Below are 17,055 nucleotides of genomic sequence, written 5' to 3' on the forward strand. Positions count from 1 at the left end.
GGGGGTGGTTGCTGCCACTTTTGATTCAGTTGCTATTGCTTTGTTGAGTTTTATTGTTCAGTTAAGCTCTCTTTGTAACCAAAAATGGTCAGCCCTATTCAGCCATTTTTACTGCGGGCAAGTTTGTTGGAGGTGGCAGGCATTGCGTTATGCTCCATGAGTAAGCAGCTCACCTGTCACACTTACCTCTGCCGGGAAGTTGGTTTACAGGTAAAAAATCTCCCCTGAGAGTTTTATGCCTTCGCTTAATGTTAGATTTTCTGTGTGCTTTATGAACTGCAGTATCCACATTGAGTCCACTTCTGCAGGTGGGTCAGGGCAGGGAGACAGTCACCTGGTCCTAGGAACCTTTTATGAGCTACGTGCATTACCACCAGCAGCTTAAGAGGAATTCAGAAACTAATAAAGAAAATTATTTTAAAAAGCCAAACCCACAGTAGAGCGTGTGACTGCCATGGGTGACTGCCACGGGTATTGCTCACAAGATAATAAAATACTCTTTTCTTGAAAACTAGTGATGGAGCTATTACTCAGATTTCTGAGGTTTGGTGGTTGTTTACATTTCTTTCAGCATATCTTTGATTGTTCACTTTGCTGTAGTGAAGGTTTAGACAAGAGTAACCTGGATAACACTGAACCAGAAAAGCTTGAGGTTGTGTGTATGTGTTGTAAAAACAAGCAGAGAAATCAGAAAAGTTGTATATATTTCTTCAATTAGAAAAGTTTGCTTGTCTTTATGTATTTATCTTCCAAGCTTAGAGAACCTTTGCGATTTGAAGATGTTACCTTTGATAAAAATCAGACAATCCATTATTATTTATGAAAACTAAATTATTAAGCTATGGCTGTGGGCAAATAAACAATGGTTCAGATTCATATGGCTCATTCAAAAAGGAGATTGCTTTTAATCTGACCTTTTTTAAAACTATTTTCCTGCATTCTGAATAGCTTTCTGGTATCTCATTTTATAAATATATATCGTCTTACACAGGCATTTGTCTTTGATCCTTAGGTAGGGAAAAAACATTTGGGTCTGTTTAATTTTGTTAGCAGTGGTGATATCCTTTCAAATTGCTGGAGAATTGTGATAATGGTTTCATGTTCTGCATTTAGAAACGGGTGAGATTTTGTCTCCGTGCCTAGTCCCCGGCTACTATAAACACTGTGTCTTACAACCTTTTTCTTACACTTACCAAGTGGGGTCTTAGAATCACTTAAAGTGTTTTGGTCCCTCTGGCCTCACTGGAAGCTTTTTCTAGACCCAGAGCACTGGTCCCCTGGTGTGTTGGTGGAGGACAATTACACTTGTTGTCAGCCTGTGCTCTCCTGGGCTGGGATGGCCAAACTCATCTGGTCTTTCCTGTGAGCGGCTGTTCGTTTCCCTAGACATTGCAGATCTTGAATGACTGTCGACAGTTTCCAGATGTGGGCTAAGCAAGTCTTAAGGGAATGCAGTATTTCTAGATTTTTACTGAAAATCTCTCTCCCACCGTTCCACAGGATTATTTCTCCCTTTCCTTAGCTGCTTGACTTTGATCCCTTTACCAATCAACTGTTACACAGATTGATTCCTTCTTCGTCTGGAAAAGCAAATGGAAATACCAGTTCTTTATCGCAGGCTGTATATCTGTGTGTTGGTTTGAAAAGAACTAGCAGTATTTTGAACCTGTTACAGTTAAACTGCAGATCATGTACAAAAATCAGAACAGTTATCTGCATTAAAAAATTATATAACTTGAACACTGGCTAAAAAACGTTTCTGGGTCTTTAGTATTTAAGACAATAAACATTCTGAGATTGGTCATGGCTGCCAGACAGTGATATCAACACGGCAAAAGTTTTCCTTTACTGTCACCACATCTGCTCTTTTATTAGATTTTGTTTATTAGGTATTTAGACAGTAGCAACCCAAATATAGTATCCGGGTTTGGTTTGGTTTGTTTTCCAAGACGTGGAGTACAGTTTGGGGTTCCTCTACGTAGATATTAGACAATCTCCCAACTCCTGCAGTATATAAGCAACATATTGTGCAAATGCACAATTGTCCTTTAAATTGCCCATGGAAAAAGTTTAGAAATCTGTCAGGTTTCATCCATCGTTTTTTATCGTCAGGGGACAGACTTTTGTGCAAAGTAGACCAGTGTAAAAGCAATTAGATTATTTTATCCACAGTGATGACATGTTACTGTCTATATTACCTCACAGAATGTCACAGGACATGGTTACGTGCTTCTCAGTTATATTTCATTTATTCCAGCATTCTCACTGTCAGTGCAGTATATTAAAAAATTAAAAAATCACTCAGTACGACAAAGCTCTTTAAAGTCAGATTTCCATAAATTTGCACAGTACTAAATATTGGCAGTGTTAAGCAAATGAGAGCAAATAAGTACATTAAAGTGGAAACATTACTTGAGCAAATAGAAGCTGTTCTATACTGTTTTGTACCATTTCTATCATTTCATATGTGGTCTGACCTGTTTACTTTTTTTAATTAAAGAGTGGTTCAAAAGTGCCTGTAGGTAATTAAGAAATTATAAATTAATTTTTAATTCTTATTTTTGCTGGTTCAGCTGGAATTATAGCTCTCATAATCTCCTGAATTTACCATTTTTCTGCTGTTGCCATAGTGAAATCAGGTAGAGCAGGCAAAGCTGTACTCTTTCTTCTCTTTGAACTTCACTAAAAATAATGCTTAATCTATTGGTATGGCTTTAGAAATAGCTTTTAAAAATGTTAATGTGGATTTAGCAGTTGTGGAGAGGGAGAGATATTCCAGTCTCTAAGTGGAAGTCCTATTTACCCTCTGAAAAAATACAATACCTGTTTGAGCAGCGCAGGTTTTCTTCTACCAGTTCATCCCAGTGCTTTAGGTGTAGAGAGGCGTGCAGAAAAAATTGTATATGCCTGCGTGCATCCATTTGTGCATCTTGCTGTGAGATACTGTGAGGGGAGGAGGAGTATGGCGCAGCAGGGCTTTTGACTGGGTAGCTGGTTTTCGTAACCGGGACAGAACATGCCACACGATTTCAGGTGATAATCATACAGTTTGCATCCCAGTAGCACAATGGAAATAACTTTTGTCATTGGAGGAATTCCACATAGCAAAGACTTGGTGAGGAAAAGCTCGGGAAGGTGGTGCTGAGCGTGTTTGTGTTGGTGTGTAACGATAGGTAATACCTAACGAAGGTGTGCACAGCCCTGCCTCCAAGCCAATTCAGGTATTTAAAACTGGGTGTAAAAGCTACCTTGAGCGTAGAATTACTAACGTGTGAAAAAAATGATGCCTCGAAGGTGCAGTAAGTAATTTTCAAATCTTTGGTAAAAGTCAAGGGTTGGTATAGAGAGATCCTGGAAGTATAAGGAAACAGTTCAAATGGCCTAAATGTTCACTGACTCTTTGATTTAATGAGGTGCAGTTGTCATCTCTTCCTGCTTATTTATTGACTTGACTTTTTTTCTTTTGGTTTTGGTTTTGGGTTTTTTTGCCTTCCAGCTAACAGTGGTCTGTCTTGACCAGCCAGGGAGACTCCCCTCTTTTGCAAGACTGGTATGAACTGAGGGGACTGACAGCAAAAACTATCTGAAGTATCTTTTATTGTCTCTATCGGGCTTCCATTACTCAGTTCAAGTTGAAGGTGTCATTCCCATCCTCAGCGTATTCAGTGATCTGTGCTCAGGTTAGAGCAGATGGAAGCCTTATGTCAGCACCTCTCCTTAAGCTGCATTATGGCTGTTCATGACAAGTGGGTTTCCAGTGAGAGACAGCTTTCTCGAGAGGTTCCTGTAAGAGTACGGCAGCCCTGGAATTCAGGAACCATTTTTAACCTCTGTCCTTCATTAGGTTTTGGGCGTATGGCATGCTCTGGCATTGCAATCACAAATACAGAGAGAACACCGGAAAATAAGCTCTTCAAATAGGAAAGAAAAAACTCTTTGAAATTTTTGGGTGAAAAGGGAGGGGGAAAGACAGCTGCTCGTAACAGATACAGATCCTGTCACTTAATGTACTTACTCGGAGCTTTTAGGCACTGTAAGAACCAGAAAACCACAAGGTAGCTGTGCTCAGATGGAGGTTAGCCTGAGTTAGCCTTAGTTTCAGAAAGGTGGGCAAAACTGGCTGGTGTTCAGCTGTTCGTGATGTTCCAAGCTGCTTACTTGACCTTAATTTATCTCTGGAGGGAAAAGCTATATTTATCTGTATTTTTCTCTTGTTGTTGCTTTTCATTTCTATTAATTTTTCTTTTTTTTTAAAGGGAGCAGGAATTGAGCAGGACTAGCAGCTCAATAATTCATATTTTTTCTTTTTTCTTTAAAACAAGACTGCTAGTGCTAACTTTGATGCCCTTAGAAGATTGCCAACCAAAAATGTTCCTTCATAAAATACACGGCATATAAAGCAAAAAGGATTGAGAAACAGTTAAGGTGAAAAGATTATTCAGTAATAGAAGTTGGCAATGCTTAATGGATTTTTTTTCTTCTTTTGTTCTTTTAGTGAAATGTTAAAAATATTTAGCAGTGATGGTTACCAGACACCAAACTAGCTATAACTGGGAAAAATCTTGGTATCACACGTAACGTAATCATTGCCACATTTTACACGGATTTTAGTCATACCTTACCCGCTGATGACATAGACTCCCATTTTCAATACAGCACTTTTTACAGTGTATATTGTACTGACCTTTGGAAAAAAAAAATCAAACCCTATTGTCACTCTCTGTTTGTTTTAAATTTGTCTAAAAGGATTTTGCTGTATTTAACAGAGAGGTCTCGTGGCCGTTGGAGTAATAACCTTTGTACATACCATCTTTGGGAGCAGCTGACAGACAGATACCATATACAGAATAAGTGACTTGACAGAAGATCAATCTAGCAATTGTGTGGCAGAGATTAAGAAAAAGCAAAACACAGGAATACAGAGTCCGACTTCTCTTCCATTGTTTTCAACATATTCTTACATGAGGGGAAATATTCATATTAATGTAGTTTTATCATGTTGCAGACTTCTCTCTCAATTCTCATCAGACATGGATTGTAAGGTGTCACTGGCTATCTCAGCTAATCTGCTGTTGCTTTTAAACCCTCACAAGTGGTGGTGTTTTCCTCTGGTGCTTCCTCTCCCTCCTTGTAGGCTCACTCACATGACAATGTACATTTGTTTATCTTCCTTCTGAACAGAATCTCATACCTTAACGGTGAGCCCAGAAGAGTTTAGCGCATATTAAGCAAAGAAAGTTGAGATTAAATTGTTCCCAGTGTTGGTATATACTAAGAAAGTACAAATAAATTGTAAATAAATCTAAATAGCATTATGGATTTGCATAGTGCATGCACTAGAGCTCCGTGCGTGTGTAAATAGTGGAGACAGAAGGCAAAAAAAGAAAGTAGATTTCTTTGCACATCCCAGTTACATGTGTATTTGATCTAATAATGAATGTAACAATTCTAAAATTGCCTTGGTGGTCTCCTAAAGTCACTGGCACAATCTCCACCTTTCACCATGTGAAATGTTTTTAGAGTTTTCTCAGAGACTGGATGTTTTGCAAGTGATACGGGTTGCACTCCTTTTCCAGATAACAACTGAAAACTAAGTTATTTTCAAATATGAAGTGAGGCAGGGCCAACGTGGGTTGTGCAGGCACTGGCTTGTGTATCACCTGGGAGACAAGTTGAAGAGCCTTCGGCATTAGCAGTCAGCGAATGCCAGGGATGGTTTGCCAGCAGGTCCCAAAGGCAGCAACAATATTCCAGGTCAGAATTTTTCCTTCTGGGTGGGCATCAGGTGCCACAGTGATGGGCAGCAGACATAGTCTTTTCTCTTTCATCTGCTCATACGGATAGGTGACTTACACTTTGAGAGTAAATTTAAGTAGAGCATCACACACAAAATATTTCTGCCTGTCAGTTATGCACAGTAGTGTGTTTGGCAGTTAACTGCTGAGCAACGCTGTGTGAAGATACTCAGTGAGATTTACTATCCAGTGGACTAATTCTCTGATCTGGGAGGTCGGGAGTTGAAACAAGCTGTACTCCATTTGTTAATTCCTCTGTTACAGTGTTTGTTTTGTTGTATATTTGTGTATAAGGATTCAGAGATACAGAATTGTCTAATAATTAATTCAAAATGTCTTGAGAAAGCTTTAAGGTTGGCTCCAAGATTTATACTCAGCAAATGCTAAACACACAGGTATATAGTGCATTTATTTATCAACTTTTTTGCTCTCAAAATGCGCTGAACAACTTTTCCAATTAGTTTGGTTCTACTTTACAATAATTATTAAAAAAAAAAATCAATTGCTGTGAGAAGAGCTCTGCCTCCTCTGTTGAATGCACTTTGGGCATATCCTATCGCTCTGGCAAGCGCTGTCACCAGATAAACAGCTGCACAGAAAGAAAGGATTGCTGCAAACTCTGAGGCACTCACAGATTATTCAGATATCATCTTGCACTGGCCTTAGCATGGCCCATTACTTCCAGCCCTAAAAATAAACAGCTATTAATCAGCTAGTGGCAACATGAGTTGACCAGCACTTAGGGCTGCCTGGACCTCAGTCTGACTGTACTCAAAAGCTTTTCTCATGTTGTCTGTCACCCGGGATAAGAGGTAGTTTGCAGCCAAGCATTCCTTTGGGAGGGCTGCTGTGAGTTTAACAAAATGTTTGAAATAACCTCAGTAACTCCTCTCAACACTGATCCGCAGCTTCACATGTGCAAAATCAAACAATAGCTGCCTTGCATTGACAGTCTCTGGAGAGTGAACTAATGGCATAAGGTTTTCTCAGGGAAACTGAGTAACACGCAAGTACCTCAGGAAGCACTGTTCTTTGCCCGGGTTTAATCAGAAAGCGTTGCTTCCAGCGACAGTATATGGAATCATTCTGTAGTGCAAAAAAACACCTTTTCAAAGGGTAGCAACGTCCTTGCAGTGTCTTAACTAGTAAACACAGGTAAGAGAAATTAAATAGAAATAACATAGCTTTAGTAAAGCAGCCATCACATTGCGTGTGGCAGGATGGAAGGATCTTGCTGCTTTGAGCAGGAACACATTAATGGCCTTGTAGAAGTACAGTAAAATAACGTGCTAAAGCCGAATTGTAAAAGACAAATATGTATATGGAACAGCTAGTGTAGAATATTAGACTCTCTCCATCGAGAGGAATTTATTAAACTTCTGAAAAAGAAGTTGTAGAAAGCTTTCTTACATTGTGCCTTTCAGACTGAAATTTTTTGGTTGAGCTTCTTTTGATTGGTTATGCCCATCATCCAGAGTGCCTGAAGTCCCTTTGCCCTGTGTTGAGGTGGTTAAGTGATATAAGACCCTTATATTTCATGGAAAAGTGAACCTATCTCCAGATTACCAAGTAAAGCACCTGGATCACTATTATCTCTTTTAGATACTTAACCGAGTAACTTCCCAGGCAGCTAAAAATGCATCATTTTCCAAAATGCATACCCAAGTGATCCCCACTAAAGTGAGAGACAACTTTGTCATCATTTCCAGGAGACAGTCGAGCAGTATAGGATTAACAATTTCTTTTCTAAAATGCTGATGTGACTACCCTGTTAATTTTCAGTACATCAGCCCAATCCTGCAGTGCGGGCATAAGGGGCACCTTTGAGACTCGCTTTACAGCACAGAACGTTACAGTCGGGTGTACAAAGCATCTACCTGATTTTGAAGATGTTGAAATGGAAAATTAAAAACTTGTGCCTGAAGTACACACAGCCACTTCGAGAGCTGAGCATCTGGAATACATTAATAAACAACAAAATAATACGTTTCAATAAAAGGTAGAGCATGAGCCAACACAACTTGAGAAATTCAGAGCTCACTCCAGGCTCTCTTGTCTTAATGACAAGCTGCCTTGAGCCAGTATGTGTTTTCTTTCTCAGTCACTGCATCAGTCTTCGCTTAGAAAGCCTTGATCCTTGTAAATCAGTGTAACCTTAATGTTAGTTAATCATAGCTTTTAAAAGTTAATTTCCATGAGAACTATATTTTTAAAAAACCCTAACTTGTCATTGAGGATTATAAAAATCCTTTATTTGCCTGGAGAACAGTACTCAGATCTGAATGAATAAGTGTAAGTGAATAATGTGTTTCGACAGTTTGTTTATGAAAAAATGTTTTATGCAGCTAAATTTTATATTGTATTTATAATATTTTAATGGCAGTGACTTGCACAGTTTTTGGTGCATTCTATTAACATGCAGTTTTAAATTGTCTTATATAAAATTCTAAAATATTTTAAATGGTCTCATATCCACATAAATATCACTTGATTTGTTTTTATTTCTCAAAATGCCAAAAGGAATTAAGTCATATTATAAACCTGATGAAACGCTGCTATTTGATTGATGCCTTAATAGTCTCATTGCATAGATAAAAAGACAGTATTTTAAAAAATTTCATTAAATTTAATCGTATCTAAGAGAGGTGTGACTAGAGAGACAGGGGCCTGATATTAGTTTCCATCCACCTTTTTTTCACCTGACAACTCCAACTTCCACATCAACTGCCTACAACATCAGTATCTGGCATTCATGGAGTTGCCTACCTTTCTCAGCCCAAAAGAAATTCCCACTTTTAAGTCAAAACCTCCCTGGAAATGGGAATCTCATAGAATATTAATAGACTTTAATTTTTTACCCTGTCTTCAGTAAAAATAAAGACTTCCCCCAACTACTGTGGGAACATCAAAGCTTAAAGCAGATTAGGTTTTACTTGCTTAATTTTACCTTAAGCAGCATAAACTGGATGCCTGGATCCCTGAGGCATAATATGCTGCTGACTTCTGTGTGTGAGGCGTGATACGGTGCTTGCTAGTGCCATGGCCACGTTTCCTACTAAAATATGTGATCAGAACTTGTTAAACTTTTTCCTGAGCCACGTTTGCAAGCAAATATATTTCTGTGCAGCTGCTGCTGCAGGAACAAAATATTAAGTAGTTTAAGGAAGTTGGGCCCAAAAATATTGTAGCCTTCTGAGTTACAGGTGAAGGATCAGATTTTTAAAGCAAAAATTATAGTTCAGAGAGACTTGATTGTGCTAAGTATTGAAGTTTTTTTTCTTTCTTTCAACCAGATTTGGTGACATCAAACAAGTAAGGTGCTGTTCAATGCTTTGAAGGCATCTGTTATTTAAAGCAGCGTGTGTGTGTCAGTGTATCACAAAAGTGCATGCAGGATGTAAAAAGTGACGGGAGTAATAAAACCTCACAGTTACCTCTGAATTGCATTCAGAGACTTTCAAATTTTTTCATGCACAAATGCCTTTATTTAATTTTAAACTCTACGTAAACGAATGGTAGCAGGAAGACCTTGTTAAAAACTACTCCGAACTACGCTTGCGGCAGCTGTTTAAATGGAGAATTCCTGGCTAATCAAAGTTGGTTTCTGAGCAGTGGCTATTACGTGATTGCCAAGATACGTAGCGCTGTGTCATCGGCAGTAGTAAACTGGTCTAGACTGTCAGTTGACTGACTGATGCCAGTTGACCTTACTCGAAAATGTGGTCTGCAGTTGTTGCCTCCTAGCCCAGTGCTGCCAGTATCTAACTTGCCTCCACTGACACAAATGAGGCTTCTGCAAGTACACTGGAATAAGGCTGTGAGTCCATAAACTCACCAGATATTATGGGAGGGTTAATTCAGGCTTTATTAGTTTAACCAGTTTGCTTACAGCCATGATTCTCAAAAAAACATGTTAAATTGATTTAAAATGTAATAAATTATTTGTGAATTTTTGTAATTCCCCTTTTCCCAGGATATAAGTAGTGATGTGCAAGTGGCAATGCTCTAATTTGCTTGATATTTAAAAAGAAAAACAAGGAAATGAAGACAACTTTTTAGCTGGCATTGTTGATCTCAGTTTAAAAAGCAGGGGACCAGAATGCAGTCCTTCGAAGACACATTCAGATGTGACCTTCATAATGAAATCACCCACCAGGTAGACTGTTACGCTTTCATACAACATGACTACTCATCCGAATCTGTTTGATAAAGTATCTGCTTAAATACATGCATATTAGAAATAATAATTCATATGCCAGCATTTCATTATGAGAGTCTCTTGGAATTAAAAATATTTACATTATGCTGAGATGCATACAACTCATCTGTAACAAATACACTGAGAATAAATAAAGTGAACATTTATTTAGAAACAATTGCAAGATGTTTTACATTTCTGCTCAGTATTGAGCAGTGTGTTGAAAATACATTTTTCATAAAACCACATGCAAGGCTTTTCGATGGTGAAAAAATCCACTTGCAGCAGCCACATGTCTAGGCAAATCCTTAGACGCTCTTGTGGACCCCACACAGACATTCCAGAAGTAAAGATGTTACTAGAAAGTAGTTCCTCTTGAAGGGAAGTAGAATATGTGTGAGCTTACTCAGCCACTTTGATAAATAAATAAAAGTCTTTTTTCTAGCACAAAATTGGTTCAACTGGAGGACAAGTTAAACCCAGTTTCGTATTTTACTTAGGTTTTTCCTTTCCCTTTTTTTTTTTCTTAAGCAATCCTGTGGCTTATACAATAACGCTTTTTTTTTTTTGCTGTTAAGAAAGAGAACCATTTGGCCTTGGGTTATCTGAATTTTACCTTGCTGGCTTTTCGGGATATCTCAGAGCAACTCCAGCGTCCCGGGATCATCAGTGTACAAATCTATATGCCTTTGACTATGGTCTTCTTTCAGAATTGGTGTCATTAAACCTCTGGACACTCTTAAGTCAGTGCAAAGCTGACTTATTTCCAGTAGTATGATCAGACATAAGTTCTCTCTGAAGCACTGTTGAGCCTGTGACTGTACTCAAACTATGTTTTACCATCACCAGCATCTGTCTCAAATCCTGCAATTGATTCTTTGAAAGACACCGTCTTCTCCCTAAGTACTTAGACTAAATTTAGTCTGCTATATGAAGCCTAAATTAGGCCTAAACTAATCCATGAGCTTTTGTAATCCTGCTCTCTTGCTCCATGCCTTGGGGTCATAGACCTGCCTACCGCCTTTTTGGCACTTGTGGCACTCTGACCCCGCACTGAAGTGCAGCTAGATAGTCACAGCTTCTAGTGTCAAAACTAGACCATGACTAAACCAGGGTTTATGTAATGATAACTACATATTTATTGGTCAATTTTTAAGTAAACTGATGTAACCAATTTTCACTTGCTGTGTTTATTCTATTCTGAAGGAAGCTGTTTACTCCTGTTTGTTCTCTTTTTGCTGCCTGGAATTAACCAAACCCTAGTTACTTGGATTTCTTTTCAGCTTTAAAAATAAATCCATATAAAGGTAAAGTTTTAAAAGTAACATTTCCACTGGAACAGGTAAAACTACAGTTTTTAACTTTTGGCACCTGAGCTTTCCTGGGAAAGAACTGAAGAAGGGAGAAAAATACAAGTTAAGGACATTTTTAGGGATCTAGACTATTTTTCTGAGCAAGAACAAAATCCATAGGAGTTCGTAGTTTGTTGCATTCTCAGCTTGATTTTCCTTTCAAGCTTAAACTTTCTGCAGTGTGTGTGTCGTATGAAATGGGATCACCTGGCCTATGTTGTATACCGTGACTCTGTATTTGAGAACCCTTCTGTGCATTCGGAGGTTTTTTTCTCCTCCTCAGAGCTGCTGTAGGAGTCCCCGTCCCATAGCAATACTCAGTAAGCGTTCTGTCCTTTTGGGTTATTCTCCTGTGTAAAGCAGGGTTAGGCACTAACTTGTTAAATATTACGATCAATGCCAAAATAAATTTGTGGCTTTGCTTTGCGGTTCACAGCATGGAGTTTCCTTCTTCGCGGTGTCCTCTCTGCACTGTGGAAGGAGGTGAATGAAAAAGGATAGTTCTTAGGTCACACTCCCCTACCTCATCCCCTTACACAAAAGGTTAAGTGTCTTTTCAAATTAAGGCAGCAGTAATTAACCAGTGGCATTGTTTGTGATTTGCCAACTCTGGGCGTTAATGAGAGAGAAATTAGCACTTAGCAGCAGGAGTTCATGATAGTGGCAAATGCTTTATGTGCCAACAAGTCAATTTTGGTCTCAAGTACTGCACTTAAAGTGTTTTTCAAGAAAGTACAGTATGTTTGTTACCTCTTCATAGGTATGGGCTGTGTGATACAGAGCTCTAACAGAAGGAGTGACTCCATGCAGCGGGAAGTGCAACCTCGGCAGCACAGGGCAAATGGTTCTGCTGTAATAACACGGTCAAAGCAGTACTGATGCAGGTTTTCCTGCCAAGGATGTACTTGCTCCTGCAATTAACAGGAGGCAGATGTTCTTGTCTATAAATTGTATCATCGTTTGTCATTTCTGAAAATTATTTTTTTAGGCACAAACATTCCTGAAAAATTGTGTTTGAGCTGTGATGATTTCCTAGAAGGACCTAAGTCAGCCTTTTAGGTGTCACAAAATACTAATTTTACCAAAAATTACAATTTCAAAAAAATAACTTGACAGTTCAGCAGAGTGCCCCACGCATTTTGTGGTGGCTAGGGGACTCTGACAGCCACACTGAGCAAACTGAGCCGTTCAGAACTTGGGCTGAGCATCTGCTTCTTAGCATCGAGGTTTTACCTGGCACACACGCTTGTAATGAGTAAGTACTCCTGTACATTGCATCGCTTCTGCCTTGCAGAAAACAGCCTGTTGGAAATGTCAGGGCTGCTCCCTGTCTTCTGGGGGTTTTTGCTTTTAAAGTCAGTTTGGTGAGTACATAAGTACATGCCCACCCAATTATCCCTTTCCTGTGTTTGGTTGATGTGGCAGCAGATACAACACAAGCAGGCCCATCCTGCACCAGCAGGGGCAGGGGACATCACTGGCTGTTTGCTCCTCGCTGCCGCTAGGCTGGCTGGCCTCCGTGGCGCACTGAGGTTGTGCGTGTCTCGGCCCCACAAGGAACTTACGCAGAGGACAATGGAGACAAGTCCTGAGAGACGGGAGAGGCAGACGTCGTTGGCCAGCCAGAGAGAGCTTAGAAACTGGGGGTCAGCAGCATCATCCTTCTGTACTAGCCACTTTTTAGTGTGCGCTTTATTCAGTGTTAAACGTGTTTGAATATGATTGCTAGTTTAGCTGGATTTGTCAGAGTTTTAACCTTTCACTTTCAAATATCACCTTTCAGGTGCAGAAAGCACCAGCGTTGTCAGTGTTGCCTCAGCTGTGCTGGGGGGTCATTTACTTTGCCACTAAACCACAGCTACTTCTAGTGGACAGTAGTAGCCATAAACCAAACTGTTACAACACTGTGCAGCAGTTTTGGGCGAAAGGCTACCGTATCTAATTGCAACTGCAGGAGGAAGCCACGGGGGCTTCTTCTTCCTTTGATGCCTGTTCCATTACATGAGCACATGAAATAGGGTTTTCCCTCCATTGTTGGAAAGAAACCACCCTAATGAAGCCGGTCGGGTACTACCCACGGGTCTGAGTGCTTGTGTTGTCTGCTAAGTGGACATTTAGGTTACACACACACACACCCCAACACATTTTTGTTATAATTAAACATTAACAGAAATTATGTACCACATTGGTTGAGTCCTGAGCACGGCTCTGTATATAAACCAGTACATGACATTGTATTGAACTTTTTCTTGTACAGACGGTATCTAACAGCTCATCCTGCACTGTTGTTTTTGGCAAGTTCACTACAGCATATAATAAATCAAGGAAAGAAAAAGCTTTTTGGCCTAATGTTGTACAGACTGCTGTAATGTTAGACTACAGAAAGCAGTTCTGTTTTTAGACATCCTTTTACTAACCCAACATTCATAATTTATGATTTCACTGTAAAATTCCTGCAACACTACACCAAAAGTAGTGCTGCCCTTTAATTAAGTGCTCTCAGTAGGAAAAACGTGAAACTGATGTGCAAAACATATCGCAGTACACGGTGATTGATAGTGATTACTTCTTTATGAACCCAGCCTGAAGGTCTGAACTTCCTGATGGGTAAAATAGTCCATGGGGCTACTTCCTGAGATTGCCTAGTGGGGATCAGTCGGAGTTAGCAATATCTGAGGAATTCCTGAGGCACGTTTCAGAGACGTTACAGCAGAAACTTTCTCTTTCTTCCTGGATTGTGCTTTACGTTAATAATTACCTGAATAATAGCTCATTGTAGAGATTAATATATTTTAAGGATTTGTTGTTATCTTCATGGTATTGTAATTTGCGTGACCAGGGAATTGTGTAAACCCTGGTATTTTTAATGCCTGCACACCCAAATCTGAAGAAGCAGCGTGCGTGGCAGGAGACACTTCTGTATATACCAAAGTTACTAAATGTTATTCAATATTTAAGGCATAGATCTTTTTTTTACTGATATGTGCAGAGTATTAAAAGGAGAAAAAAACCCAAAATTGGTATGGATTGTTTGCATCTCTAAACAGCACTTTTATTCATGGAATCAGGTGTTAATGACATGTATCAATTTAACATTGATTAAAATTTGAAAATTGACTGGAGATCAAGTATTCTCTCCAATTTTACACTGAAATTAAGAGATTTACTTGTGTCGGAATCACAGAGGTGGGAAATCAAGGTTCACCTAACACAATCACATACATTCATTTTCCTTTTTTGTTTGCTTGATAGATTTGGCCCTGGGTTAGTCATCTACTGGTATGGATTTATTGAAGAGCTGGACTGCCATCGCGAACGTGGTATCCTGCTAAAGGACTGCTTCCCTACTGACATTGTGACTCTGCGACACAGCATGGCTCAGCGCTGATGTTGGGAGGAAGAGGTAAATCCGGAAGCAATTTTACTTTCCTGCAGCGTAAACTGATGGCAGCATCTGCGCTGAACTTGAGCTGAACTCCTGCCGCCCGCCCTTACGCTGCCGCCTCTACACAAACATAGCAAGAGTTTCTGTTTTGCTTCAGACCTCTGTTGCGATCAGCCAAAAAAGACAGACACAACCCACTCATTATCAGCATTTCTGTCTCTGTCAAACAGCGAGTTTCTAGATACTCATAATCTTCCTTCCTTCCGGATGGCTCCTTCCAGCGTTCTAAACAAAGACAAAAATGCAGAGGCTGGAAGGTGCAACTTTCAGTCCTTACCCCTGTTACAGAGTCACCTTTAAAAATAAGTGGCTTTTTATGGTTTCACTCACGGGTTTCTTCAGTGCTGTTGATCTGACTGAAACACCTACGCTGATGTGGAAAGTTGGTAAAGACTGTTGTTCTGGGGCTTGAACCAATATAATGTGTAGGTCAGAGAGCCCGAGGGGTAAGACAGGATCAGAGAAGTTCTGTCTGTTACAGGAACTAGCCAGACTTTGAGAGAATCATTGGTATATGTTTTGTCACCGTCTGGTTGCTAAAATCAACAATGGAATCCTAAGTTAACAATTAAAAAATAATCTAAATCTGGGGATTTTTAGGATTTTTAACAATTAAAAAATAATCTAAATCTGGGGATTTTTAGGGGGGATGAAAGTGAGGAGCGAGGATTTATTTTAGCCCGAGGGGTAAGACAGGATCAGAGAAGTTCTGTCTGTTACAGGAACTAGCCAGACTTTGAGAGAATCATTGGTATATGTTTTGTCACCGTCTGGTTGCTAAAATCAACAATGGAATCCTAAGTTAACAATTAAAAAATAATCTAAATCTGGGGATTTTTAGGATTTTTAACAATTAAAAAATAATCTAAATCTGGGGATTTTTAGGGATTTTAGGATTTTTTTGGTATATGTTTTGTCACTGTCTGGTTGCTAAAATCAACAATGGAATCCTACGTTAACAATTAAAAAATAATCTAAATCTGGGGATTTTTAGGGATTTTAGGATTTTTTTGGTATATGTTTTGTCACTGTCTGGTTGCTAAAATCAACAATGGAATCCTACGTTAACAATTAAAAAATAATCTAAATCTGGGGATTTTTAGGGGGGATGAAAGTGAGGAGCGAGGATTTATTTTATGTATATGAGCCTGTGAAATTTTGGGTTAGTTTTTTGGCTTTTTTAAAATAAGTAGTTTAATGACTCAAAAATAGCTCGTGTTTCATCTTTTCCTACCCACCTCCAGGGAGTCCACACCTAGGAATCTTTCTCTGAACTGACTTTAAGGCAGGACTCTGTCTTGACCCCTGCAGGTACTGTAACATGCAGTTGTCTGGCATGCGGAAGTTGGAAAGAACAATGTGCAGGAGCTCTCTATGTGGGTTACTTCTGAAGATTACCATCCTGGTGTTCAAGAAGGGGAATAAAAACAAAGAAAGATGAAACAGTGCTTCGTACTGGGTCTGTTCCACAACACAAATAAAGCACACAAATGGGCTTAAGCTTCCCGCGTACCTCTGTGTTCGTGAAAGAGCGTTGTTTTTCTCTAGCTGGAACCACCAAGATCAGAGGTACGTTGAGGTGGCTGTTGGTCCTCCTTAAAGTTTTGAGGGGTTTGATCTCCTTGTATTTCCGTCCTCCTCACCACTCAGAGGGGCAGTATTGGGCCTGTGGTTTGTTCTTTCAGTTAGAGGTTTCTTACTGATAGCAGCCTACTGGGCTTGACGCTCCTTAATTCTCTTTTCTTTGCTAACTGGCATTCAGGAAAGGACCGAATATTTTTAAAAGCCAATGAGAGTTTTGTATGTGTGCTTATCACACTCAGATTTTTGGAGAAGCAGAATTCTGTTGTAGAATTAAAGGTATGATAACAGTCTCCCTAAAGCACAAGCTGATAACCTCTTCCAAAACGAAAGGGTCTTTGAAGCATTATGGTGCATATTCATCATCTTTTTTCAGTTGAGGAGATACTTTGTGCACCTGTATGATTTCAAAAATCACATGCAGGCTTTTTCAGTCTTGCCTTGAGTTAAAAAGGTATTAATCCTATTCAGATTTTGTTTTCAGCTACAGTTTTCAAATGCATACAGTTTTCAAATGCAGTATTTTTATTTGAATTTTTAGTTCTCGCATTAACACTTTTTTGTAAGTTTCAGACAGTTTCCGTTTCAGTTTATCATTTTGACTAATCTTTAATTTTCAGGGAAAAATATCTTTAGTCTTCCTCGTACTCCGTCCCTGGCTGCAGAAATATGCTGGTATGCCTC

General features: G+C 39.3%; 1 protein-coding gene across 1 annotated transcript in view; it reads left to right on the forward strand.

Annotated features, from left to right (window-relative positions):
• Positions 1 to 14,777, forward strand: part of LOC104497278 (chromosome unknown open reading frame, human C15orf41) — a 99,976-nt gene extending 85,199 nt beyond the window's left edge. Inside the window, exon 12 of the mRNA XM_010140512.1 lies at positions 14,598 to 14,777. Within this exon, the coding sequence (XP_010138814.1) occupies positions 14,598 to 14,733 (136 nt within the window). The 3' untranslated portion in view covers positions 14,734 to 14,777. The remainder of the gene's footprint in view (positions 1 to 14,597) is intronic.
• The last annotated feature ends 2,278 nt before the right edge of the window (positions 14,778 to 17,055 follow it).

The sequence above is a fragment of the Buceros rhinoceros genome, unplaced genomic scaffold, assembly GCF_000710305.1.
Source record: "Buceros rhinoceros silvestris isolate BGI_N320 unplaced genomic scaffold, ASM71030v1 scaffold2567, whole genome shotgun sequence".
Taxonomy (NCBI): domain Eukaryota; kingdom Metazoa; phylum Chordata; class Aves; order Bucerotiformes; family Bucerotidae; genus Buceros; species Buceros rhinoceros.